This window comes from Barbus barbus (genome assembly GCF_936440315.1).
Source record: "Barbus barbus genome assembly, chromosome: 32".
Taxonomy (NCBI): Eukaryota; Metazoa; Chordata; class Actinopteri; order Cypriniformes; family Cyprinidae; genus Barbus; species Barbus barbus.
In genome coordinates this window covers 6,796,709-6,820,119 of record NC_136760.1, presented here as the reverse complement: position 1 = coordinate 6,820,119, position 23,411 = coordinate 6,796,709, and the positions used below count along the sequence as shown (strand labels likewise).

At 40.3% G+C, this 23,411-nt stretch overlaps 1 protein-coding gene across 1 annotated transcript in view; it reads right to left on the bottom strand.

Annotated features, from left to right (window-relative positions):
* LOC306852349 (serine/threonine-protein phosphatase CPPED1-like) overlaps positions 1-23,411 on the bottom strand; it is a gene marked incomplete at both ends in the record, with an annotated part of 57,665 nt that overhangs the window by 11,395 nt on the left and 22,859 nt on the right. The window contains one exon of the mRNA XM_079389093.1: positions 7,419-7,841. Within this exon, the coding sequence (XP_079245219.1) occupies positions 7,419-7,841 (423 nt within the window). The remainder of the gene's footprint in view (positions 1-7,418; positions 7,842-23,411) is intronic.

Genomic DNA, 23,411 nt, shown 5'->3' with positions numbered 1-23,411 from the left:
AACTTGGTCCCATTTAACCCATCCTAAGTGCACACACACAGCAATGAACACACACACACAGAAACACACACCTGGAGCAGTGGGCAGCCATTTATGCTGAGGCGCCCGAGAGTAGTTGGGGGATCAGTGCCTTGCTCAAGGGCAACTCAATCATGGTATTGAGGGTGGAGAGAGTGCTGTACATTCATTCACCCCACCTACAATTCCTGCCAGACCTGAGACTAGAACTCCCAACCTTGAGGTCAGGAGTCCAAATCTCTAACCATTGGGCCACGACTTTCCCTAAAGTCCATGACTTTTTAACCTAAATCACAGCAGCATCCATCTGTGAGGAACGTATGCGGTCAAACATACTCAAATGTTAGCCAATCATAGCAGTGGGCCTTTACTCCCAAGTCTGCAAACTGCCATGTCTATTCAAACAGAGCGTTCCGATAAGGGGGTTAAAACAGGACAATAGGAAAATAGCCTATTACTTCTAAATTATGTTGTTTTTTAAATATTAAAAATCTTAATGCAACATAAGTGGACCTCAGAGAACAGTACAAAATAAATAAAAAAGTGGTTTATAACCACATTAATCAGTACAAAGTTTGATAAAAAAACAAAGTAAATTAGGTTTCTACAATATGCAGATTACCTCAAAGGAATAGTTCACCCAAAAACAAAAACGTTTGCTGAACATTCACCCTTAGGCCTTGCAAGATATAAAGGAGTTTGTTTCTTCAATGGAACAGATTTGGAGAAACTTAGCATTACATCACTTGCTCACAATGGATCCTCTGCAGAGTCTGCAGTGAATGGGTGCCGTCAGAATGAGATACCAAACAGCTGATAAAAACACCAAAATAATTTACTTGACTCCAGTCCATCATGTATTGTGAAGCAGAAAGCTAAGTGCATATAATTAACAAATCATTGTTTCAAGAAAAAATATGAGTCTTTCTTCAGTGAAAATTTGCCTTGTCTGAATCAGGAGAGAAATATACACAGATCAAACACAGTTTACAATTAAAAACAGCCCTAAACAAAAATTCTATTAGTATGGACTCATATTTTGTCCAGAGGCAATGATTTAAATTTACAACGCATTAATGATGGATTTGTATTATACAAACACACAAGACATTAAATGATTGACTGGAGCCGTGTTTGTGGATTATTGTGATGTTTTTTTCAGCTGTTTAGACTGTCATTCTAACAGCACCCATTCACTTCAGAGGATCCAATGGTGAGCAAGTGATGTAATGCTAAATTTCTTTTCCAATGAAAAACAAGTCAGTAAATTTTCAGACAATTTTCATTTTTGCGTCAACAATTGCTTTAAACCAAATTACCAATCTAAGACATAATAGCTGAAGAAACCCCAAAAGCAATCCAGGGCTTGTAGACTGACCCTGTTAAGTCCATTTTTGCCAAATGATGCTAGTTATCTTTTTAAGCCCCTGAAACACTCCGTACAATGATGCAAGAGCTTGAGATACACAAAAACACAGCCAAGCCTCTCCTAAAGGATATCTGATAACAATAGGAACTCCATCACACTGTAACCTCCACAGAACACACAATTCTTCAATGTCTGCCTAAAACAACACGCTTGCCAGTTTACCTACAATTCTCAGCAGATGACAAGCGTTCTGTTGATTAACCAAATCCCGCGCTCATTTCTACTGGCGTGTGCTGAATGAGAGCCTTAAGACAGCTGAAATAGCAGAGGAAACACTTGGCTTATCACTGCTAATTAACACACTACAAGATAGCACCACTGGCAGTGTCAGAAACGTTGAATGGCAATTTAAAATTAAATGGTTTTGCATTATAACACAATGCATTTGGGGCTCAAAAACACAAGTTGCCTTTTAAGATAGCACAAGCTCTCCTTCTGCTTGTGTGTTTAGTGCTGTTGTCAAGAGTGCTATTGTAGATTTACCAATAAGATGCAATCTAGGGTATTTACAAAGCACACAAACATATAAATTTTGTTTAACAGTGGCTCTTCAGCACTAAAATTATAGCCATATAAAAGATGCCATTAGGATATAGACTTGAAAGTAAATCAAAAAAACGTCTCATGGGTTTATTCTGTGCATATCAGTGAAAAAATGCACCCCAGTATTCAGGTGTTCAAAACACCCTATAACAAATACCCACATATATCTGTGCTGATTTAGAGAGAAAATCTGTGGGATGTATTTATACAGTGAGGAAAAACAAACAGATATAAGTTCTGCTCTCTTATTGGTAGCTGTACAAGATTAGTCAAAAAATAATTAAAAATACAAGAGGCTGAGGATGGGAGATATTGAGGAACAGCCTGATATCAATAAAACATGCTTGTAATCTCTGAGAATTGGATATCATTCTTAACATCGCAATGCAGGTTATCTTGTTAAATTACAAAGAAACTTGACTAAAAACAAAAGTCTCATTTAAATGCATTACTACTGACACTACAATTCAACCATACTGTTTCACAGTAATTTTTATTATTAACACAAAGCTTATCAGAGAACCCGACGGATAGCCATTACAGGGCATTAGAGATTAACAATATTCTACTAATATATGTTAATTCAGCAAAGGAATATAGGGCTGTAAACAGCTAGTGATATCGGGAACTGTATATTATATGTATTCATTACAAATGCCACCCACTGTACAATCCTCAAAGCTAACAGTGTTTTCCCCTAAGGCAGATGTCTCAAAAAAAATGATCATCTTCTCACAGCCTCGCTGCCTTTTAGAAATTGCGGTTTAAATCATACAAATATAATTTGCAGCAGGATATTAAAGCTACGAGCTCAAAGAGCCCGGGAAAATGAGTTTGTGGGCAGTGGCTCTGTTTTCCTCTGACAGTGATCTCTGATCTCCAAGAGGATTGGTTTACTTTTTCAAGCAAATTCCTCATATTTGCATCCTTCATGTTTTGATAATTGAGAAATTAGAAAGTGGAAATGGAAATAGTAAAAGTGGTGTTCGGAAAGTATCTGTGGAGCGTCTCTGGCGCCCAACTCATTTACATTACACTCTACTCGATTTCCATGAACACACAGCATATATAAAACGAGTAGGGCATTGGTACTCTGGGTATTGTGACCAATTCTGCGATTCGATTCGATTCTTATTTTTATGGTTTCGATTCGATTAGCTATCAATATTTCATTTAAAATGTTAGTTTTGCAGACATGGGATCCATATTTTGATATAAATGCTGGTAACTGAAACTCTCCTACTTAAGTTTGTTACTGAAATACACATCTACATTAATAATAGGGTGCACACAGGGGCTGTGTCCAAATTCAGGGTCTGCATCCTCCTTAGGATCCTTCCTACCCGGTTGAAGGAGGAGGGATCCTCCGACGTCCGCAAAACCCGGAAGTCGGTGTTTGTGAATTTGGACAGCCTACCCTTCTTTCAGTTCCCTCCCTTACCCGTTGCTCATATCCTGTCGCCTAGCAACCGTGACAGCGCCAAGCAAGAAAATGGACAAACAAAGAGTTATTCTTCTCATTTTAATTCTTTTGGAAGAAATAAAGCAATTAAATAAATTAAATACTTTCTTTGCTCGTTGTCGGAGAGTTTTTATATCAGACTACAAGACAGTCACATCCAGGTAAGCCATTATAGCCTATTTTTATTTGTTTTTAAGTATTCTACTAATTTCTCCTACAAATTCATTGAGCCAAAGCATAAACTTTAGCTTGTTTTGTCAGAGAAACTCCTCTCCCACTCCGCTACCGCTGGCTTCGTCCGCCATTACGCTCTGCCGAAAAGAATTATGGGATAGGTAGGACGGGAAAGGATCCACCACACCCATCCTTCCAATTCGGGGAAAAGGAGGACGTATTTGTGGGCCGCATTTGAAGGATCCTACGAATTTGGACAGCCTTCGTCGCGGCGCTGTGACGTAACTTCCTTCAAATGAGTACTCCGGAGGATGCAGACCCTGAATTTGGACACAGCCAGGGTGAACCGCCTTCTTGATCATGGTGTCTCCCCTGCCAGGTAAGTATATCTATAGATGTTGACACCTTCAGGATGAGAGGGGAATATTCATATCCTCTTACGTGAAGCACGCCCATTAAGAATCGATTCGGGGATTTCCCGAATCGATATCGTTGCGTTAAACTGAAGATCGATTAAAATCGGAGAATCGATATTTTTTACCCAGCCCTAAAAACGAGAGATGAAAGTTTGAATCTAATCTTAAAGATGTCACTTTTCATTACTAGAGAGATTGAATCTTTCAATTTTGCTGTTTTTTTTTTTTATCGATTTTCAGTATCAATCCACCATGATGCATCTCTGACCATACAAAGATCAATATATATTGTTTCTTTCGAATATTAACCTTTGGAACAAAGAAAGATCTGCATTTTTTCCCTTTATGGCTAACATAACCCTCAAACCATTGGATTTACTTGTTACTTTTCCAACAGCAACTCATTTACTGGTTTCTTGTGTCAGAACTACTATGTATAACTGAAAATAAATGGAGAGTGAATTAATCTGACAAGTTCAAATATGCATATCATTTGATAGCTGTAACAATAACATTGCCGTTTCTCTTTCCTTGTAGCCACATAATAACATGCTTGTTTAAGACTTTGAAATTTGAACAACAACCAGATTCAGTCTCTTCAAACTGAAAGTCTGAGTCGCCTGTTAATAGTAGAAATCTTTATTTAAGCAAAGGGCAGTCTCTTTGCTCTAAAAATGCTCATTAGATATCAACATTAGAATAAATCAAAATCAAATCAAATCACTTTTATTGTCACATCACCACAGCACATGTGCCTTCGTGAGTGAAATTCTTGAGAGCGTGCTCCAGACACTGCAGAAACAATTTACATATAGACATTACCATACATACGTACAGACTTATACAGATGACAATGTGTAATATACACATACATATACTCAGTACACACAGTGTACTATTAGACAGACATACAGTTACCGATACACATTATACACAGTATGTAGTACACATTCTACGTTATATACACACAGTAATATGCGAAGATGCAGCAGATTATATATAACCGGATGTGCAAATGTCATGGATGTGCATTGGATGGTATCCAGTGCTGGCAAAAAGATTGTTGTATTTGTGCAGTAGTGTACTGGTAGTCCAGTTTGAACTGTATGGAATTAAAGTGCAGTGCGTGGTATATTGTAAAGTGGGAGTGTGCTGTAGGGTGTATTAGTTTTTACTGTTCATTAGCCTGATAGCCTGAGGAAAAAAGCTATCCCTCAGTCGGCTAGTGCGGGATCGGATGCTGCGGAGACGTCTTCCTGAGGGCAGCAGAGAGAGCAGTCTGTGGGACGGGTGGCTGGAGTCATTGATGATCCTCCGGGCTTTCTTTATACACCGCCTGGTGTAGATGTCCTGGAGGGAGGGAAGCTCACCTCCAACAATGTGACGGGCAGTTCGCACGACCCTTTGCAGAGCTTTGCGGTTGCCAGCAGTGCTGTTTCCAAACCAGGCGGTGATGCAGCCGGTCAGGATGCTCTCCACAGTGCAGGTGTAGAACGATCTGAGGATGCTGGGGCTCATTCCAAACTTCCTCAGCCGTCTCAGGAAGAAGAGGCGTTGGTGTGTCTTCTTCAGCACTGCATCTGTGTGAGCGGACCATGTGAGATCCTCAGTGATGTGAACACCGAGGAATTTGAAGCTGTTTACTCGCTCCACAGGTGTCATGTCGATGGTGATGGGTGTGTGTTCTCTGCTCTGTCTCCTGAAATCCACCACCAGCTCCTTGGTCTTGTCGATGTTGAGTGAGAGGTGGTTCTCTTGACACCATTTAGTCAGGGTTCTCACCTCCTCTCTGTAGGCCGTCTCATCGTTGTCAGTGATCAGGCCTATCACCGTTGTGTCGTCAGCATATTTGACGATGACGTTGGAGCTGTGTGTTGCTGTACAGTCATGTGTGTACAGGGAGTACAGGAGTGGGCTGAGGACGCAGCCCTGAGGAGCACCAGTGTTGAGGGTCAGCGGGGATGAAGTGTTGTTGCCCATTCTGACCACCTGACATCTGCCTGTCAGGAAGTCCAGGATCCAGCTGCACAGAGATCCGTTTAGTCCCAGAGTCTGGAGCTTCTCAACCAGTGTGGCAGGCACTATAGTATTGAATGCTGAGCTGTAGTCCACAAACAGCATTCTCACATAGGTGTTCTTATTTTCCAGGTGGGAGAGAGCAGTGTGCAGGGTGAAGGCAATAGCATCGTCTGTGGAACGGTTTCTGCGATATGCAAATTGTAGGGGATCCAGTGAGTCAGGCAGCACAGAGCAGATGTAGTCTCTGATGAGTTTCTCAAAGCACTTGCTGAAGATGGGTGTCAGAGCAATGGGCCTCCAGTCATTCAAGCATGTGATTTTATTTTTCTTTGGAATGGGCACAATGGTGGATTTTTTGAAGCATGCGGGAACCACGGACAGAGAGAGGGAAAGGTTAAAAATGAGTATCAAGTAATGTATGCTGTGTATGTCCACCCAGCTGTTAAATAAAACAACATCCGCTCTGATTCGACCTGCTCTGAGTTCTATGATCAATAATTAACCTATGCACCGCATGCCTCTTATAGAGTCTACACTTATAATACAATCTGGTGTATGGACAACCTGCACATTTCTTGTCTGTAAAGCTTTTAGTATGTATCCTGTAAAAGCACTCCAGGGCACTCACAGCATAATTAAAAAGCCATAGCTAAGACAAAGGCACTATTCCATCATGTGACCACAAATGTGCCATTTACTTGCATCAATAATTTCTGGGTTTTAGAAACCCTGATTGTTATTTAGGGGAAAAAATCCCTCAGATTACCTGCTTAAATAAAGGTTAAATAACTGTATATTCAACACTTTAAAAATGAGTAATGAAAAATAACTTAAACACATAATTCCAATCATTTTGCTGACATTACAAATGATAAAACCGATCAAACCAAATGATCAAACCGTTTGGCAAATAAATCAGAAACGAACCATAAGTCATTGTTCTGAATTATGGACTCACTGAATTTGCTCGAGCTTTCCTGTAGCTCAAATAGTAGAGCATGGCGCTAGCAACGCCAAGATCATGGGTTCGATTCCCAGTGAAAGCAAGAGCTGATAAAATGTAGAAACTGTAACTTGAATGCAATGTAAATCGCTTTGAATAAAAGTGTCTGATAAATGTAAATGCTCACTTATTGAAAAGCAGATTTATACTTCTAGCTATATAACTGAGAACTAATATGGTTTATTTATGCCTTGTGAAAGCAATGCAAAAAATGCAAAACCATATAATTTAAGTACTGCTGTTCTTAAGGGAACAAGAAGATACATGCATAAAATAAAATAAAAAACTGTTGGAAAAAATTATTTTGATTACTTGTCTTGTTTGATATGTAAGGCTCAAGTGCTTTCTTCTCACCAGTTTTTTTGAATCTCTGGATCAAGCGGTCTCTGATTCCCCTCTGCAGGTTGAAGTAGCCATCCTCTTCATCGGGTGTACAGAGGAAGAGCAGAATGTGCTGCAAGACAAGCACGTGGCGAGAGGGGGTCTGGATGGCTCTCTGCAGCTGGCTCTCCAGCCACACCTCATGGGCCTCCATTAACTCAGGGCAGCCTGATGAGTCGAAGAAGAACTGAGAGTTCAACACCAAACACAACACCCCACCCACCCAAAAACTGAAGTAATCATCGCCCCAGTCGTGGCAGAACTGCTCCACACTCTCCGGAGCGGGTGTGTTGCCAAGATCATGGTTGCCGCTGACGAACACAAGAGGAATGTCAGGGTCAGTGCCTCTCAGTGCTTCTTTGAGGTCCTTAACCTGTTCTTCTCTGAACGGACATCCTGAAAATAAAAATAGATTTTTCTTGGTTGAAAAGCCTAATTTTAAAAATCAGCATCTGCAACCCAATTTATTTCTGTAATGAGAACCATTTCCACAACAGAATATTTGGGACTTGGTTTTAGCCAGAGCAAGCTGTATCTATTTTTTTTAAATTATTTTTTAAATATTTTAATTTTAAATATTTGCACACATTATCTCAAACTATATATATATTAGTGCTGTCAACCGATTAAAAAATGTAATCGTGTTAATCACAGTCCTGGACTGTGATTAATCACGATTAATCACAAATTTAAAATAATAGAATTTACCTGTAAATGTGTTGAAATAAAGGAATGCATGACAAACTAGTTTAAGGAAACATAACCTTTCACATCTCCGCCAGGTATGATTCCTATTATTCTTTTGTTTTAATTCAGCCATTATCAGCCTTTATACTGGCAATAAAACGTTTACCAAGCTTCAATCCCAGTACACATTTACCCAACTATTATCAAAAGTATTCCTAAATAAATACAACAAAACATTTTCTTGCGGCCTTACATGAAGTATTATGATAAAATGCATTATGAAGAAGAACTGGACCTGTTCTGCAGGTGCATTAGAGCTAACATTAGCATCATGCTACATAAGACAATTTATGAGATTAATAGTACACTTTTACTCAGAACTCACTTTAAACCACCATCGAGTGTTTGTAATAACTTCCTTTTGTGATCACATGTGTATTTAGGCTACACTTTCGGCAGCCGCGGTACATTATAAAAGTAGCCCAAAAAACCGCAACCCATGGCTCTGTCATTTTTTCCACAACTATATTTTCAAAATAGCCCAATTGTGCGGGAAAACCACAAGCCTGGCAACACTGGTTCGCTGTACCCTTATCACATATGACTATACATATCTCTCGCACACGCTCTCTCTCTCCGCATTCGCTTCACTTTTGTCCAGCCCAGCGCCTCATAATCACACAATCCCTGCGTCCCAATGTGCATACTATCCACCCTATCTGCCCTAAACAGTATTGAAAATTACTAATAGCACATAGAATTTAGGATGGATAGTGTGCATATTGGGACACAGGCAATGATTTGTTTCCGTGCTGCGATGACGGCAAAAGTTGGGGCCAAGCCTTATCAAACGATTAATTTGCGTTAAAAAAAATATTAACGCGTTAAAATTTTTAGATTAATCGCATGCATTAACGTGTTAACGTTGACAGCCCTAATATATATATATATACACACACACACACAATATATTTAGATTTGTATTTTTTTTTTAAATATGCACAGATGATTTGTGCATAACAGGAGCAGAAAAGACTATATACATAACGAAAAACTACAGTTAAATCCTCCGGAGCAATATTGAGCACAGCAGCAATGAACACAGCAAGAACAGTCAGTTTTCAGTGGAAAATAAGATGCAGCGCCAGACAAGCATGTGATAGTATATACAAATACTATCTTCAATGGCTCCTTCCATCTTCAAAAGAATACTGAAGCAGGCAATATATGGAGTATTCAGAATAAAGTTTCTGTTTCATACAGAAGATAGGGAAGCATTCGGTCTAACCGCATTTCTCTAAAGTAAAGGCAGACTGTCAAGCGTTGAGTTTTGAAGCTCGTTAATAACAGCCTTAGGTTACCTCTAATATGACAAGTAGGGCATCTTGCTAATTGCCTGCTGTGAATTTGAAACTCAATAATAAGTAGCGGAGCTGAAATTAGAGTTGGCATTAGTGACTGTGGTGTTGTGAATGCTAAACAAAGAAAACTAAACCAACAGACCATGATTCTAGTCTATGGAGAGAATTAACCTTACTAAAAATTTGTATACATTTTTTGTATATTATTATCGAGCAACCCTTTACAATGCGAGCAAATCACTCACATATGCAACCAAATTGCACACCAGGAGGATAAAGAATAGCTGTCATTAGCCACTGGCTAGTAAATTGTTATATTTCATTGCCAGTGATTGAGTTAGAGGCTAAAAATTGCCTTAGTAGTAAATATTGTGGCGGGCTGAAGAATCACACGACAGGTTGCAGTGAAAGTTAAAGCCCCGGAGGGTGTGTTTATTGACAAACAGAATGAACCGTGTAGGTGCTAGAGGTGTCTGGTGCTCGTCCTCGGTGCTGCGTGAACCTGTTCGCCGGCCGGCTGAGTGCAAGGGGATTTGGTGTCCAGTGCTCGGGTGGCGGGCTGGTCGGTCAGTCGCTTTCTGGAGGGACAAGAGACACAACATTAGCAGGCTGTCGTCTGGAGATCTTTCTCACCCGTGTATTCTCGGGTGCAGCTTTTGTAGTCCTCTCCTCATCCGCTTCAGCTGGGACCGATCAGCCCTTGGTGATTGCGTGCAGGTGGATCTCCTTCGTTGCCAGGGCGACGCTGATAGGTGCCCGGGACACGGCTCACAATATATTTTTACTGTATATGTTGTGCCCTATGACTGTTTTCTCTCCCACACATACAAAAAAAGAATACGAGAGAATCTGACATAAAGAATTGGTATACTAGATGTAAATGTTATTTTAAATGTTAAAGATATGAATGGCACTTCCTGTCATGATGGCGATTGTTTGGAATAATTTATTTGAGCTGTTTACACAAAACAAAGTCTGTAATTGTCACATAGATCTTTTACATTTCCATTCCAAGTGACAATGATTAATCATTTCTATGGCCAAAGAAAAAAAAGCCAACAACAAAAAATAGTCCATACTAATTTTTTTTTTTTTTTTTTTTTGATGGACAAAGTTTTACAGGTTTGAAAATACACTGAAAAAAATTATAAACGCAACATGATTTTGTTTTTGCCCCCATTTTTCATGAGCTGAACTCAAAGATCTAAGACTTTTTCTATGTACACAAAAGGCCTATTTCTCTCAAAAAAATTTCACAAATCTGTCTAAATCTGTGTTAGTGAGCACTTCTCCTAACACAGGAGATAATCCATCCACCTCACAGGCGTGGCATATCAAGATGCTGATTAGACAGCATGATTACTGCACAGGTGTGCCTTATGGTGCGTTCACACCAGATGCGAATGAAGCGCTAAGCGAGAGTGATTTACATGTTAAGTCAATGCAAAGACGCGAATAGACATCCTGCACCGCGATTCGCGCGAATGACGCGGCGCGAATTGAGCGTTTCGGGCGTTTGACGTGTGTAACGCGTGATTGGCGCGAACCACGCAAGTTAAAAAATCTGAACTTTGGCGGATATTCGCGCCGCGTTAACCAATCAGGAGCTTGCTCTAGTAGTGAAGTGATTACTAGCAGAAGCAGAAATCCGAAACAACATTAGAGGACAAAATCATTGTCGCTGTATGTGGATACCCGGAGCTAGACCAAAGATTACCTGTTAGATTTACCCAAAACGAATTATATCTTATGTTTATCCACTACAGAGACATCAGAGCCAGCGGCAAATGTCAGAAGGACTAGCCGAGGTTATGCTTCTCTCTTCGGGATACATGAGCACTGAGAGCACGGTGATCGCCTGGAGCTCACGGCTCCGAAATCGGCAAAGCACATTTTCAAATAGGCGCTGTTTTTAGAAATAAACCGCAGATTTTAGTTTTAAACAACTACATTCTCGGCTGAAATACACGCGTCCAGTGTTTCCATAGCACATAAAGTGCAACTACCTCTCAACAAAATCCACGTCAGCCATTTCACAACGAGACTGGCACCGCCTGGCAGAAGCCCCTCCCATGATGCAAATTTGCGTCTGTTGTGAAGTGAATTTCACGCGCGAATGAAGCGAATTTCACGCACGAATGAAGCGAGTAAACTCTAAATGTTCAAGCGTCCAACTACGCGCGAATAGCGCGATTTATTTGCGCAAGTCGCGTCTGGTGTGAACGTACTGTTAGACTGGCCACAATAAAAGGCCACTCTAAAATGTGCAGTTTTACTGTATTGGGGGGTCCGAAAACCAGTCAGTATCTGGTGTGACCACCATTTGCCTCACGCAGTGCAACACATCTCCTTCGCATAGAGCTGATTAGGTTGTCCACTCCTCTTCAATAGCTGTGCAAAGTTACTGGATATTGGCATGAACTGGAACATGCTGTCGTATATGCCGATCCAGAGCATCCCAAACATGCTCAATGGGTGACATGTCCGGTGAGTATGCTGGCCATGCAAGAACTGGGATGTTTTCAGCTTCCAGGAATTGTGTACAGATCCTTGCAACATGGGGCCGTGCATTATCATGCTGCAACATGAGGTGATGGTCGTGGATGAATGGCACAACAATGGGCCTCAGGATCTCGTCACGGTATCTCTGTGCATTCAAAATGCCATCAATAAAATGCACCTGTGTTCGTTGTCCATAACATACGCCTGCCCATATCATAACCCCACCGCCACCATGGACCACTCGATCCACAACGTTGACATCAGCAAACTGCTCACCCACTCGACGCCATAAACATTGTCTGCCATCTGCCCTGTAGTCAAAACCGGGATCCGTGAAGAGAACACCTCTCCAAAGTGCCAAATGCCATCGAATGTGAGCATTTGCCCACTTAAGTCAGTTACGATGACGAACTGCAGTCAGGTCGAGACCCCGATGAGGACGACGAGCATGCAGATGAGCTTCCCTGAGACAGTTTCTGACAGTTTGTGCAGAAATTCTTTATTATGCAAACCGATTGTTGCAGCAGCTGTCCAGGTGGCTGGTCTCAGACGATCTTGGAGGTGAAGATGCTGGATGTGGAGGTCCTGGGCTGGTGTGGGTACACGTGGTCTGCGGTTGTGAGGCCGGTTGGATGTACTGCAAAATTCTCTGAAACGCCTTTGGAGACGGCTTATGGTAGAGAAATGAACATTCAATTCACGGGCAACAGCTCTGGTGGACATTCCTGCAGTCAGCATGCCAATTGCACGCTCCCTAAAAACTTGCGACATCTGTCGCATTGTGCTGTGTGATAAAACTGCACATTTTAGAGTGGCCTTTTATTGTGGCCAGCCTAAGGCACACCTGTGCAATAATCATGCTGTCTTATCAGCAACTTGATATGCCACACCTGTGAGGTGGATGGATTTTCTTGGCAAAGGAGAAGTGCTCACTAACACAGATTTAGACAGATTTGTGAACAATATTTGAGACCTTTTGTATACATAGAAAAAGTCTTAGATCTTTGAGTTCAGCTCAAAAACATGGGGCAAAAACAAAAGTGTTGTGTTTATAATTTTGTTCAGTGTAGATAAATATAATTTTAAAAATCATAAATTTTTTTATAGAATTTTATATTATGCTAGCAAATAAATAAATAAAATGTCTTTAAGCAACTTCTTTTTTTATGTGTTATTTGAAACAAGCAAGTGTTCTTGGTGTGAATAGGCCAATTAATACTCTTACTTTGTGATCAATGCCATTTCCCAATATTTGAATATTTGCCTCACTTTGACTTTCTAAGTTATGTAACATTCAATTTCAACAGGTCCCCCATTTCTCCCAGCAGTGCTAAATCCCGCTGAAACCTATTAAAATCTCTCCCAAAAGAGATCACTATCAGCTAAACATATAGAGAAAAGAGGGCTCTTCCAGTGCTGATTTCCCTCTAGTCAGCCCACTGATGTGCAGCTGCTCCTCAGAGAACTTCACTTTTATCCGCTTTCAACTGTAATTAAAACCCGTATGTGGAAGAGGAAACAGAAGGATAAGAAAACCTCCGCCTCACCTTCTGACCACAGCACACACAAGGCTACAGGCAGCAGGCAAACCTTTTTATAGTCCCCATAAGGAAAGCATCAGGTTCAGTGTTCTCCAAACCTAATCACCTCCCTCGATGATCTCTCCTGCTGCCAGTCAGGAGAAGTCCTTGAACTGGAAAGCTCACAAGGATTCTGTGCCGATATCATAGAGCGGCCCTTCAATTACCGAGCCGAACTTTGCTTGTCCAACATGCTTGCCACTCTCTGTTCATTATGGCAGGCAGAACGCAGGAGGTAGAACGGCTGAAATAAAATCCGATATGGTCACCAATGAGGCTTGAAGAGTCACAGCACGCGTTTAATGAAGGAAATATTGATTGACAGTGTTGTCCTAAACCCTGAGATTGCCAATACAATGGTCATAGAAAAGGATACTTCACCTAAGAATTGAAATTCTACCCTTCATGTCCTTACCAAACCTGTATGATTTTTCTTCCATAAACCAAAAAAAAGAGATATAAGGCAGAATGTTTCAGCTGCTCATTTCTATACATGTGTACATATAGAAGAGAAAATTTATCTATTATTAACTGAGTGATTAATTAGTGTGATTTAAATATGCACATATTTAAACTAAGTGTGTCACAAATGGTTACAAGACATAATGTACATTGTAAATTGAGGTCAATAAGATTTTTTCTTTTTAAGAATATAATACTTTTTTTGAGCAAGCATACATTGATCATAAATGACAATTAAGTCATAATGAATGAATGATGCATTTATATAGCGCTTTGTGTATTGCTGTATACAATACAAATAATGATACAAAAAGTTTCCATAAAAATATTAAGTAGCAAAACTGTTATCAACATTGATAATAAGAAATGTTTCTTGAGCTCCAAATCAGCATTAGAATGATTTCTGAAGGATCATGTAACACTGAATACTGAACACTGAATGCGAATGAGTTTTCAGAATTGTGTAGATTTCTTTGTGAATAACATTTTTTATTTAACAAACATGTTGCTCACACAAAGCTAGCATATGGTTTGAGAAGACTTTGTTTGTTCTACTTTTATTTTACCTTTAATCATTTGGTCACCATCCACTTTCACTGTGTAAAGAACTCATTTTGCATTCCACAGAATAAAGTAGGTCATATGGCTTTTAATAACAAAGTAAATGATGACAGAATTTTCATTTTGGGGTGAAACTTCCCTTTAAAGATGACAAATATCACATTGACATGTTCCACCATTGGGGAATATGGTGGAATGTCTCCACAAGCTCAGTCAAAAATATACAGCAAGCTTACAGCCAGTTGAAACTGCAGAATTCAAGGATGACTGATTCAGCTCCACGTGAGTCGAAAGAAAAAAATCGATCACAAAGACACAGCAACGCCTCTATTCCCCGGAGAAGTTCAGGATGTCCCCCAAGATACAGATTTTCTTTTACAGGTGCACTATTGATAGCCTCCTGTCAGGCAGTATAACTGTCGATTGTGTGAGCTGCACCCAGAGGTGGGTAGTAACGAGTTACATTTACTTCGTTACATTTACTTGAGTAAATTTTTTGGGTAACTAATACTTTTAGAGTATATTTAAAAAACGGTACTTTTACTTAGTTACTGTGGGCGACGCTCCTCTCGTTACTTTATCTTATTGCAATACGTAATAATAAAAATGCTTCAGTTTATTCCAAACGCGCCGTCTACTTTTCTCTGGGCAATGAACGATGCCCATTCGCGAATGATTCATTCTTTTGAGTCAATTCTGTTCAAATGCTCGAACAAACTTGTTGGCAAACCAGTGAATCGGTTTGTGAATCAGTTTGAATGATTCGTTCAGTGTCGTCTGAAGCGGTTCTGTCTCAGATAACAGAAAGTTTAAGAACATCAAGAGCGATGAAGACGTGGCTTTGGATCTACAGTCAGGTGAAAGCATAGGCGTAATTTACGGGTGGGACATGTCCCCACCACTTTTTACCAGGCTCGATATTGTCCCCACCACTTTTAAAAAGTAACTGAAAAATAGATTGCGTAAGGTATCAGGGGCGTAGATTACGCTGGGGACGTGTCCCCCCCCCACTTTTTATAAAAAGTAAAGTCGTCCCCCGCACTTTTTCATTGGACAGTTGTGTTCTCGACATGTTGAGGTTTTAATGGAGCAATGTATATAAATGCAGAATGATTTAAAATTCAGAGACAAGATATACATGACGTTACGTTTCCATGGCAATCAGGTACTCCGTTTGTGACGTCACGACATGCCCAGGCTCGCGCCCGCGGTCCCGCGCTGTAGCCATCATTCATTAGAGCTCGAGATGAGTTCAAAGCGGCAAGAAACTCTTCACTCCTTTTTTACGAAGAAGTCAAGCAGCGTAAGTTGTCATGTGGGATCCGAATAGTGCTGCACAATGTTGAGTGATTTTTATTGCTCTTGTTGAATAATTAGCAAGTTTTGATGTTCATTATATGGAGAAATAAAAAGCTGCCTGGACAAACATGCACTTATTTTCAGTGTATTTTTCCGTAACTCTTTTGTGACGTCTTTTATTTTAACACGTATGTTATCAGAACCCTTCAAATAAGAATAAAGATAATGTTGAACTGAGATTTTACAGCGTTTGCAGCATTGTGACATGTTTAACTCAAATCTACATGATGCATTTCAATCAAGTAACTTATGCAAGCACTGATCTGATACAGGACCGATCTTCATTTAGGGCTGCTCTGTCATTATTGCACTAATTTGACGTTTTTATGTGTTGTCAAGAATGAACAAGAAACAGTCAGCTTAGGTTTGTTAGAGCAGAATCAGGACGACACACAAGAAAAACAAACTTCACAGCTGAGAAGAACTGATAGAGTGGCTTTTAACACCTGGCTGTTTTTATATTGTATAAAATCTATTAATACATAAGCATTTGTAGGATTATATATGGACCAATCATAGAAAACACATAATTAGTCAAATATAGAAAAATAAAAAATAACATTAGTATGATGAACAACTTCTCAGCTATCATTTTTAAATACAGTAGGTGATTATTAGCTTGCATATTGGTTGTTTATTAGCACTTAAGCACATATTAATTCTGTATTCTTCATGACCATATTCTGCATCCCATAATCCTAAACTTAACAACTACAACGACTGCCTTACAAGCTATTAATAAGCAGTAAAGGAAGAGTTTATTGAGGCAAAAGTCATAGTTAATAGTGAATGTGTTCCCCATTCTAAAGTGTTAAAAATTAATTTAGGATACAAATGACTGGTTATTGTCCAGCAGTGTACTAAATGTGTTATTTTCTTCTGTATGTCACTATTCCCTGTATGTACATGTTTCAAACACTGCTTTATTTGCTATAGACAGAAGCAGAAGTGAATTCAGAGTTGAGAGTGAATGAGGCAGAAAGTTTCAGTGAGGCTTCAGAGGTAAAGATTATTTACAGCATTGTCTATGATAAGATATTTATTTTAATATAGACTAATCAGACTAATGTATAATAGAACAGAACAGAATAAAGGAGTATGTGAATGTGCAAGTATCCATTACTGTGTGCCATGTACTCTACATACAATACACACAAAATACAATTTGAAATATGTAAACAATAGTACCCTTATAAGGACATCTTTATAACTTATACTCAAAAAGGTGCACATATAGAGTACCTATATGTACCGTAATGTACAACTATGAAACTTTTTGGGGTAAATAAGGTACAAAGATGTCCTTTTAATGGTACTGTCCCAGTGACAAGCTGTTGTATTTCTTTCTTTCTTTTTCTTTTTTCTCTCTTTCTTTCCTTCTGTTTTATAATCATATATAACAATATAATCATAAAGCATATTAAGCAAAAAGGTATGATTAAAAATAAAACCTATCAATTAGACAAGGGTTAACTGAAAAAAAAGAACCGGTATAACACTAGCCATTCCGTCCCCCCTCACTTTTGAAATGATGGCAAGCCCCTGTAAGATATGTATTAAAGGAAAAGCACCATCTACAAATCGTCACTCTTCATAATCTAATTCATTAATTTAACAAATTTTTCCGCCAGTCAGAAGCTTTTCAACGTCCTCAAAGTTTAATATTAAGTCTCGTTGTGAAACTATCGCGAGATACGCGATATGCGTCATGGGATATGTAGTTTCCTTTCCCTATAATTAGTCTACAGATCCTGTACCTCTTTTAAAATGTATTTGTAGTCTACAATGTTAATACTGTATTTTAGTCTTACTCTTACCTCTACATTTTCTGCTCCCTGTTCTTGTTCTTTGTCAGTAGGCACATTTGTCTGATTCTGGGGAAAAAATTACTAGTTCAACCCAGGATCTAAATGTTTACATTTGCAATCATAAGCAATATTGGCATTTGTCCATCATTGAAGGCTGAATAATAGTTAAAGCACTTTCAGGCAACAGGACAATTCTATGTTATGGCTTTAGTTCATAGTCCTTTAATTCAGTTTTGTATTAAATCACAGCGTGCTCCAGTGGCCGCCAGAAAACATGATTAGCGACAGTATGTCTATATTCACGTAAGTTAAATATAATATGTTTTCGTGTTAAGCAAAGTAACTTAATGTGCGTTGGCTGCTTCACTAAAAAGCTTCTTATATCACGTCCACACTTTCTTTTGGACATTTTGTTGATGTTTTAACATTTATGCTATAGGTAGCAACATTTACCGTTAACTAGCCTTTACATGTGGGGTGGGGGAGGAAAAAATAGAGCTTTTATAAAAACGTAATAAAAAAAAGATTCGTCAAAACAATTTAATTTATTTAATTATTTAATTAATAAAGGTAGTTTAACCATTTTAAACACAAATTAACTCTCATTCATGTTTTACACAAGGTTTTGCGTAGTTCAGGATTGGCTAAATTATTTGATTGGATGAGGAAACATTTTGTGGGCTTGTCTTGACTCTTGACGTAATGTTGATTCTTCCATGTTCAGCACGTGCATCGATCACACCTGCTTTTAGCAAGTTGTCCGGCTGGTATTAAGAGAACATATGCAAGTAATTCAAAGTAGAATGAATCGTAATACACACACACACACACACACACACACAATTGTGCAATTAATGAATACGCTGCAGCTGAGCTGACCATGAAATGGTAAGTTCACCATATTTATCTTGCGTATTTTGATTGATATTAGCTACCCTGGATGTGTTGTGATAAGCAAAACGTAACATTCACATTGTGAATGTTACGTTTTGCTTATTTGGATGTTTATAGACATATTTGTGAATGTGATGCATGTGTACATCAAAGTGAAAAGTAAGTGCATTTCCAACTCTGAACTCAGTCCCCAAGTAAATTCGGTTATTAAATAAACAAATAGCAAAACGAGTTGTGCGGTGTCCCCACCACTTTTCAAAGCAAAGTTACGCCACTGGGTGAAAGCAAATCTGAAAAGGCTATGGTTTGCTAGCTATGAAGATCTTTATTAGATGAACAGTGCTGTCGGTTCCACAGGTATAGATTCGATTGCACTGACTACACTATACCACTATGACATTACCAGTTAGTTATAAATGTACCTTATACATTAAATACAATCCAGAATTTATTCATTAAATAAGCTGTCACAGAGTATGAAATGAACACCCGCCAAACCCGCGTTAGTTCCAGGAGGAATGCCTTTGCTTAGACACAATTAATGTTGATATTTTCACAATATTTACGCTTGCAGAAATAAAGGCCACATTTGTTTACATTTTGCGGAACAGACGGAAGAAGATCCATCATATGCATTTATTTCGTTATGTTCAGATGTTCTGTAGCGGTCATGTGAGGAGATTTCTCTCTTCTCCGTGTCAGAGGTTATATACATATATAAATAATACATAATTCATAATTCATTAATAACAATTAATATACTTTAAAATATAATTTAATTCAGTGATGCAAATCTGAATCTTTTTCAGCTGTTACTCCAGTTTTCAGAGTCATATGATCCTTCAGCAATCATTCTAATATATTGATTTATTATCAGTGTTGTTGAAAAAAACAGCATATGCTAGTTAGGTATGTTTTGAAGCTGGGATGCTGGTTTATGCTGGTCATGTACTGGTCTTAAGCTGGTCGGACCATTAAACCAGCTCAAACCAGCATCCCATGCTTCAAAACATATACTTATACCAGCATATGCTGGTTTTTTCAACAGGGATTTGCAGGTTTATTTGGAACATGTGACATTTTGTTAAGGAATTTTTTTTATGAATAGAAGGTTAAAAGAACAGTGTAGGAATTAGAATGTTGAGTCTATCTTTAAAGGACTGTGGAAGGGATCACTCGCCCTGGTGGGCTGGTCAGAACCCAGGAACTCAGTCAACAACAGTTCTTTTCCTTTATGACTTTACTGTGCACTGGAGCATGTAATAGGTGTGGTCTGTACAGAGATAACAAACACAAAGTAAATAATACAGACTTTAAATCCAATAATTTCCCAATTCAATAACAAATGACATTACTGTCAATATTACTGGAATTAAATGAAATACTACAACTCAACGAATTGGCATATTAGCATCTGAATAGGCCATATAACCGCATAATCTTCATTAACACTTATACTTGCGATTCCCAATAGACATATGAACTAAAACAATAATCTCTCAATGTAGAACATAAGAACAGTAGAAATAGAGTGATTATAGAATCTCACGGCAGATATACATAACGTTCATTTAAACAGGCGCTGGTTATGCGCACTCAATCAAAGGAAAATAATTACCATAACCGCGATTGCCGGCAAGATTACAACTTAATCTCAATATTAAGCATAATTCAACAAGAACAACTCACTTTACAGGATGCACGCACACATATTACACCTGGATTTGGAGCGGCTCGCATCTCTTCTCTCAAACTTTGCTGCGCAATCTTAAAATGGCGACAGGTCTTAAAAGGGCAACAAGTCTTAAAGGGGCCACACACACAAGCCGTTTGTACAGCCGCCCCTAAATTGTGTTCAATTTGACTCTTAAGAAGGTTGCGTGTGTGTTACTAATGCTGTATTGAGATCCTCTCTATCATCTTCTGGGATGGAAGGCAAGGCCACAAGTCGAGCTACGGGTCTAGTATATACCTTCCCTTGAACTTGGACATCCACTGATCTCACTTGCGAGTCTTGACTAGGGTGCACCTGGACTACTTTCCCAAGCGGCCAATGTGCTCTGGGCAGTTGGGGATCCATTATCATGACTATTGTGCCTGTGGTTATATTAGGGAATGTATGGTGCCATTTCTGTCTGACTTGCAAGTTCGGAAGGTAATGGCGGATAAAGGAGGACCAGAAGTGGTCAGCTATCACCTGAGAGTGTCTCCACCGGCGACGACTCAAACCCTCTTCTTTAGGGTATATGACTGTAGGTAGGGAGTTGTCTAGCCGCCCCGTGAGAAGAAGGTTTGGTGTTACCGGATCGGGATCAGCCACGTTACAAGACACATACCCTAGGGGTTTGGAATTAAGGATGTTCTCCACTTCGACTAGAACAGTCCGGAGTACCTCTTCCGGTACCGTTTGGGCTCCAACGGTCGCTGATAGTGCCATCTTAATGGATCTTATCTCCCTCTCCCACACTCCCCCGAAATGTGGTGCTGCAGGAGGATTAAAATGGAATGCTATCTTCTGTGGTGCGAGTTTCCGCTGAAGATCAGGTGACATGGCCTGGAACGCTTCATACAGTTCCCGTTCCCCCCCTCGAAAATTGGTTCCTTGGTCCGACAGTAACTCTACAGGGGAACCTCTACGTGCTATAAACCTCCGAAGTGACATTAGAAAGGAGTCTGTGTCCAAACTATTCAGCAGGTCTATGTGTACAGCTCGTGTGGTCAGACACTTGTAGAGGATTCCCCACCTCTTTTCTACTCGTCGACCAATTTTTACAAGGAAGGGGCCAAAGCAATCCATACCAGTTGAATGAAAGGCTGGTTTGTAGAGACGCAAACGTGCCAAAGGAAGGTCTGCCATTTTGGGAAAGGTGGGTTTGGCTCTCAGCCTTTGACATTCCGTACAGGCATGTTGTAAGATGCGGATGGCTACTCTTCCCCTTAGCACCCAGAACTGTCTCCTTATTTCTGCAAACACCCGATCAGGGCCTGGATGGCAGAGTCTTTCATCAAAATCTTGAAGAAGTAACTTCACGGCTGGATGTCTGGAATCTAGTACTATTGGGTGTTTAAGGGTGGGATTTAAGGTCTCTGCATGTCTTAACCTACCACCAACCCGGATTAGATTGGTGGATGTGTCAAATTCTGGAGCTAAGGTGAGTAAGCGGCTATTATGTTGAAGAGCCTTGCCTGATTTCAACCGTTGTAATTCCTCAAGGAAACTCTCACCCTGCACTTTCTGGAGTATGTATGTCTCTGCTTCTTGGTAAGTGTTCGCGGTAGGTTCTCCTGACTCTCCAGCCGCCCCATGTAGCTCCTGGGCAATGGCCTTCACCAGTTCTTTCCAGGTCTTATACTCACCGCCAAATTGTCCGTCTACAGCTACAACTCCAACTCCACAGAATGCAGATTTCTTGAGCTCAGACTTGTCGATCTCAGGGCATTTGGTAGGGTTTGCTGGCCAGTTCTCTGGGGAGAGAAACAGGAATGGGGGTCCTTGACTCCATCGGTTGGGCTTAGCAAGGTCTTTTAGAGTCTTTCCTCGTGTAAGGTCGTCCGCTGGATTTTGAATTGAATCCACATATCGCCAAGTGGTGACGTTGGTAAGCTCGTGAATTTCAGCCACTCTGGTGCCGACGAAAACTTTGAAATGGCAAGACTCTGACTGAATCCAAGACAGCACCGTAGTGGAGTCTGTCCAGAGTACTGTGTGGCGAAGTGGCAGTGTTAACTCTTTCTGCAACTGGGTTTTTAACTGTGCACCAATTACAGCAGCACAGAGCTCCAAACGGGGTATTGACAGGACTCTTTTTGGTGCTACTCTAGAGCGTGCCAGTACAAATGACAGATGGATCTTACCCAACTGATCTTCAGTGCGCAGGTAGGCCACTGCTCCATATGCACTCTCTGAAGCGTCGCTGAACACATGAAGGTCGGTAATAGATCTTGTTCGATTTACTGATGCTGGTACATATGACCGTGAAAAACTGATCTTGTGGAGAAATTGCAGTTCTCCTTCCCATTCGTTCCAGCTCTGGACTAAGGCTTGGGGAAGTTGGGTATCATCCCAGCTGCGCTGTTTGTTCCAAAGTTGTTGGACCAGTACCTTAGCCCTGGTAGTGTATGGGAGGATATATCCTAAGGGGTCGTACTGGCTTGCTAAAACTTTGTAAATAATCCTCATGGTGGGAGCGCCATGATTGATAGGCCGATGACGGTAAGTCAGGACATCTGCTGGGCAATTCCAGCTAAGGCCCAATGTGGACTCCTGCGCATCAGTCCTTTCGTGGGCTAGCCAGAGTTCGAACCCATCCGATCTGGCTTCCGGTGGAAGATGTTTAATGACAGCTGGAATATTGCTGGCCCATTGCCTTAATTCAAAGCCTCCTTCAGCTAATAGCCCCCTCAACTTGTCAACCAATTGCTTAGCCTCCTCTGGTGATGGCAAGCTCTGTAAGCAATTGTCAACGTAAAAGCATCGTTCTATGGAGAACCTCACATCATCGTCCTGTTGGCTATGGTCTCTTACGTGTCGCTGTAATGCAAAGGTCGCACAGCAGGGGCTGCACGTTGTCCCGAATGGCAGAACTTGCCATTCAAAGACGTCAGGGGTCCCCTTTTCCTTGGAGTCACGCCAGATAAACCGAAGAAGGGGTCTATCTTCAGGAAGAAGTCGGACCTGGTGAAACATGCCCCGGATATCCGCGCTGATCGCTACTGCATGTTCACGAAATCTGAGTAAGACCCCCAGGAGTG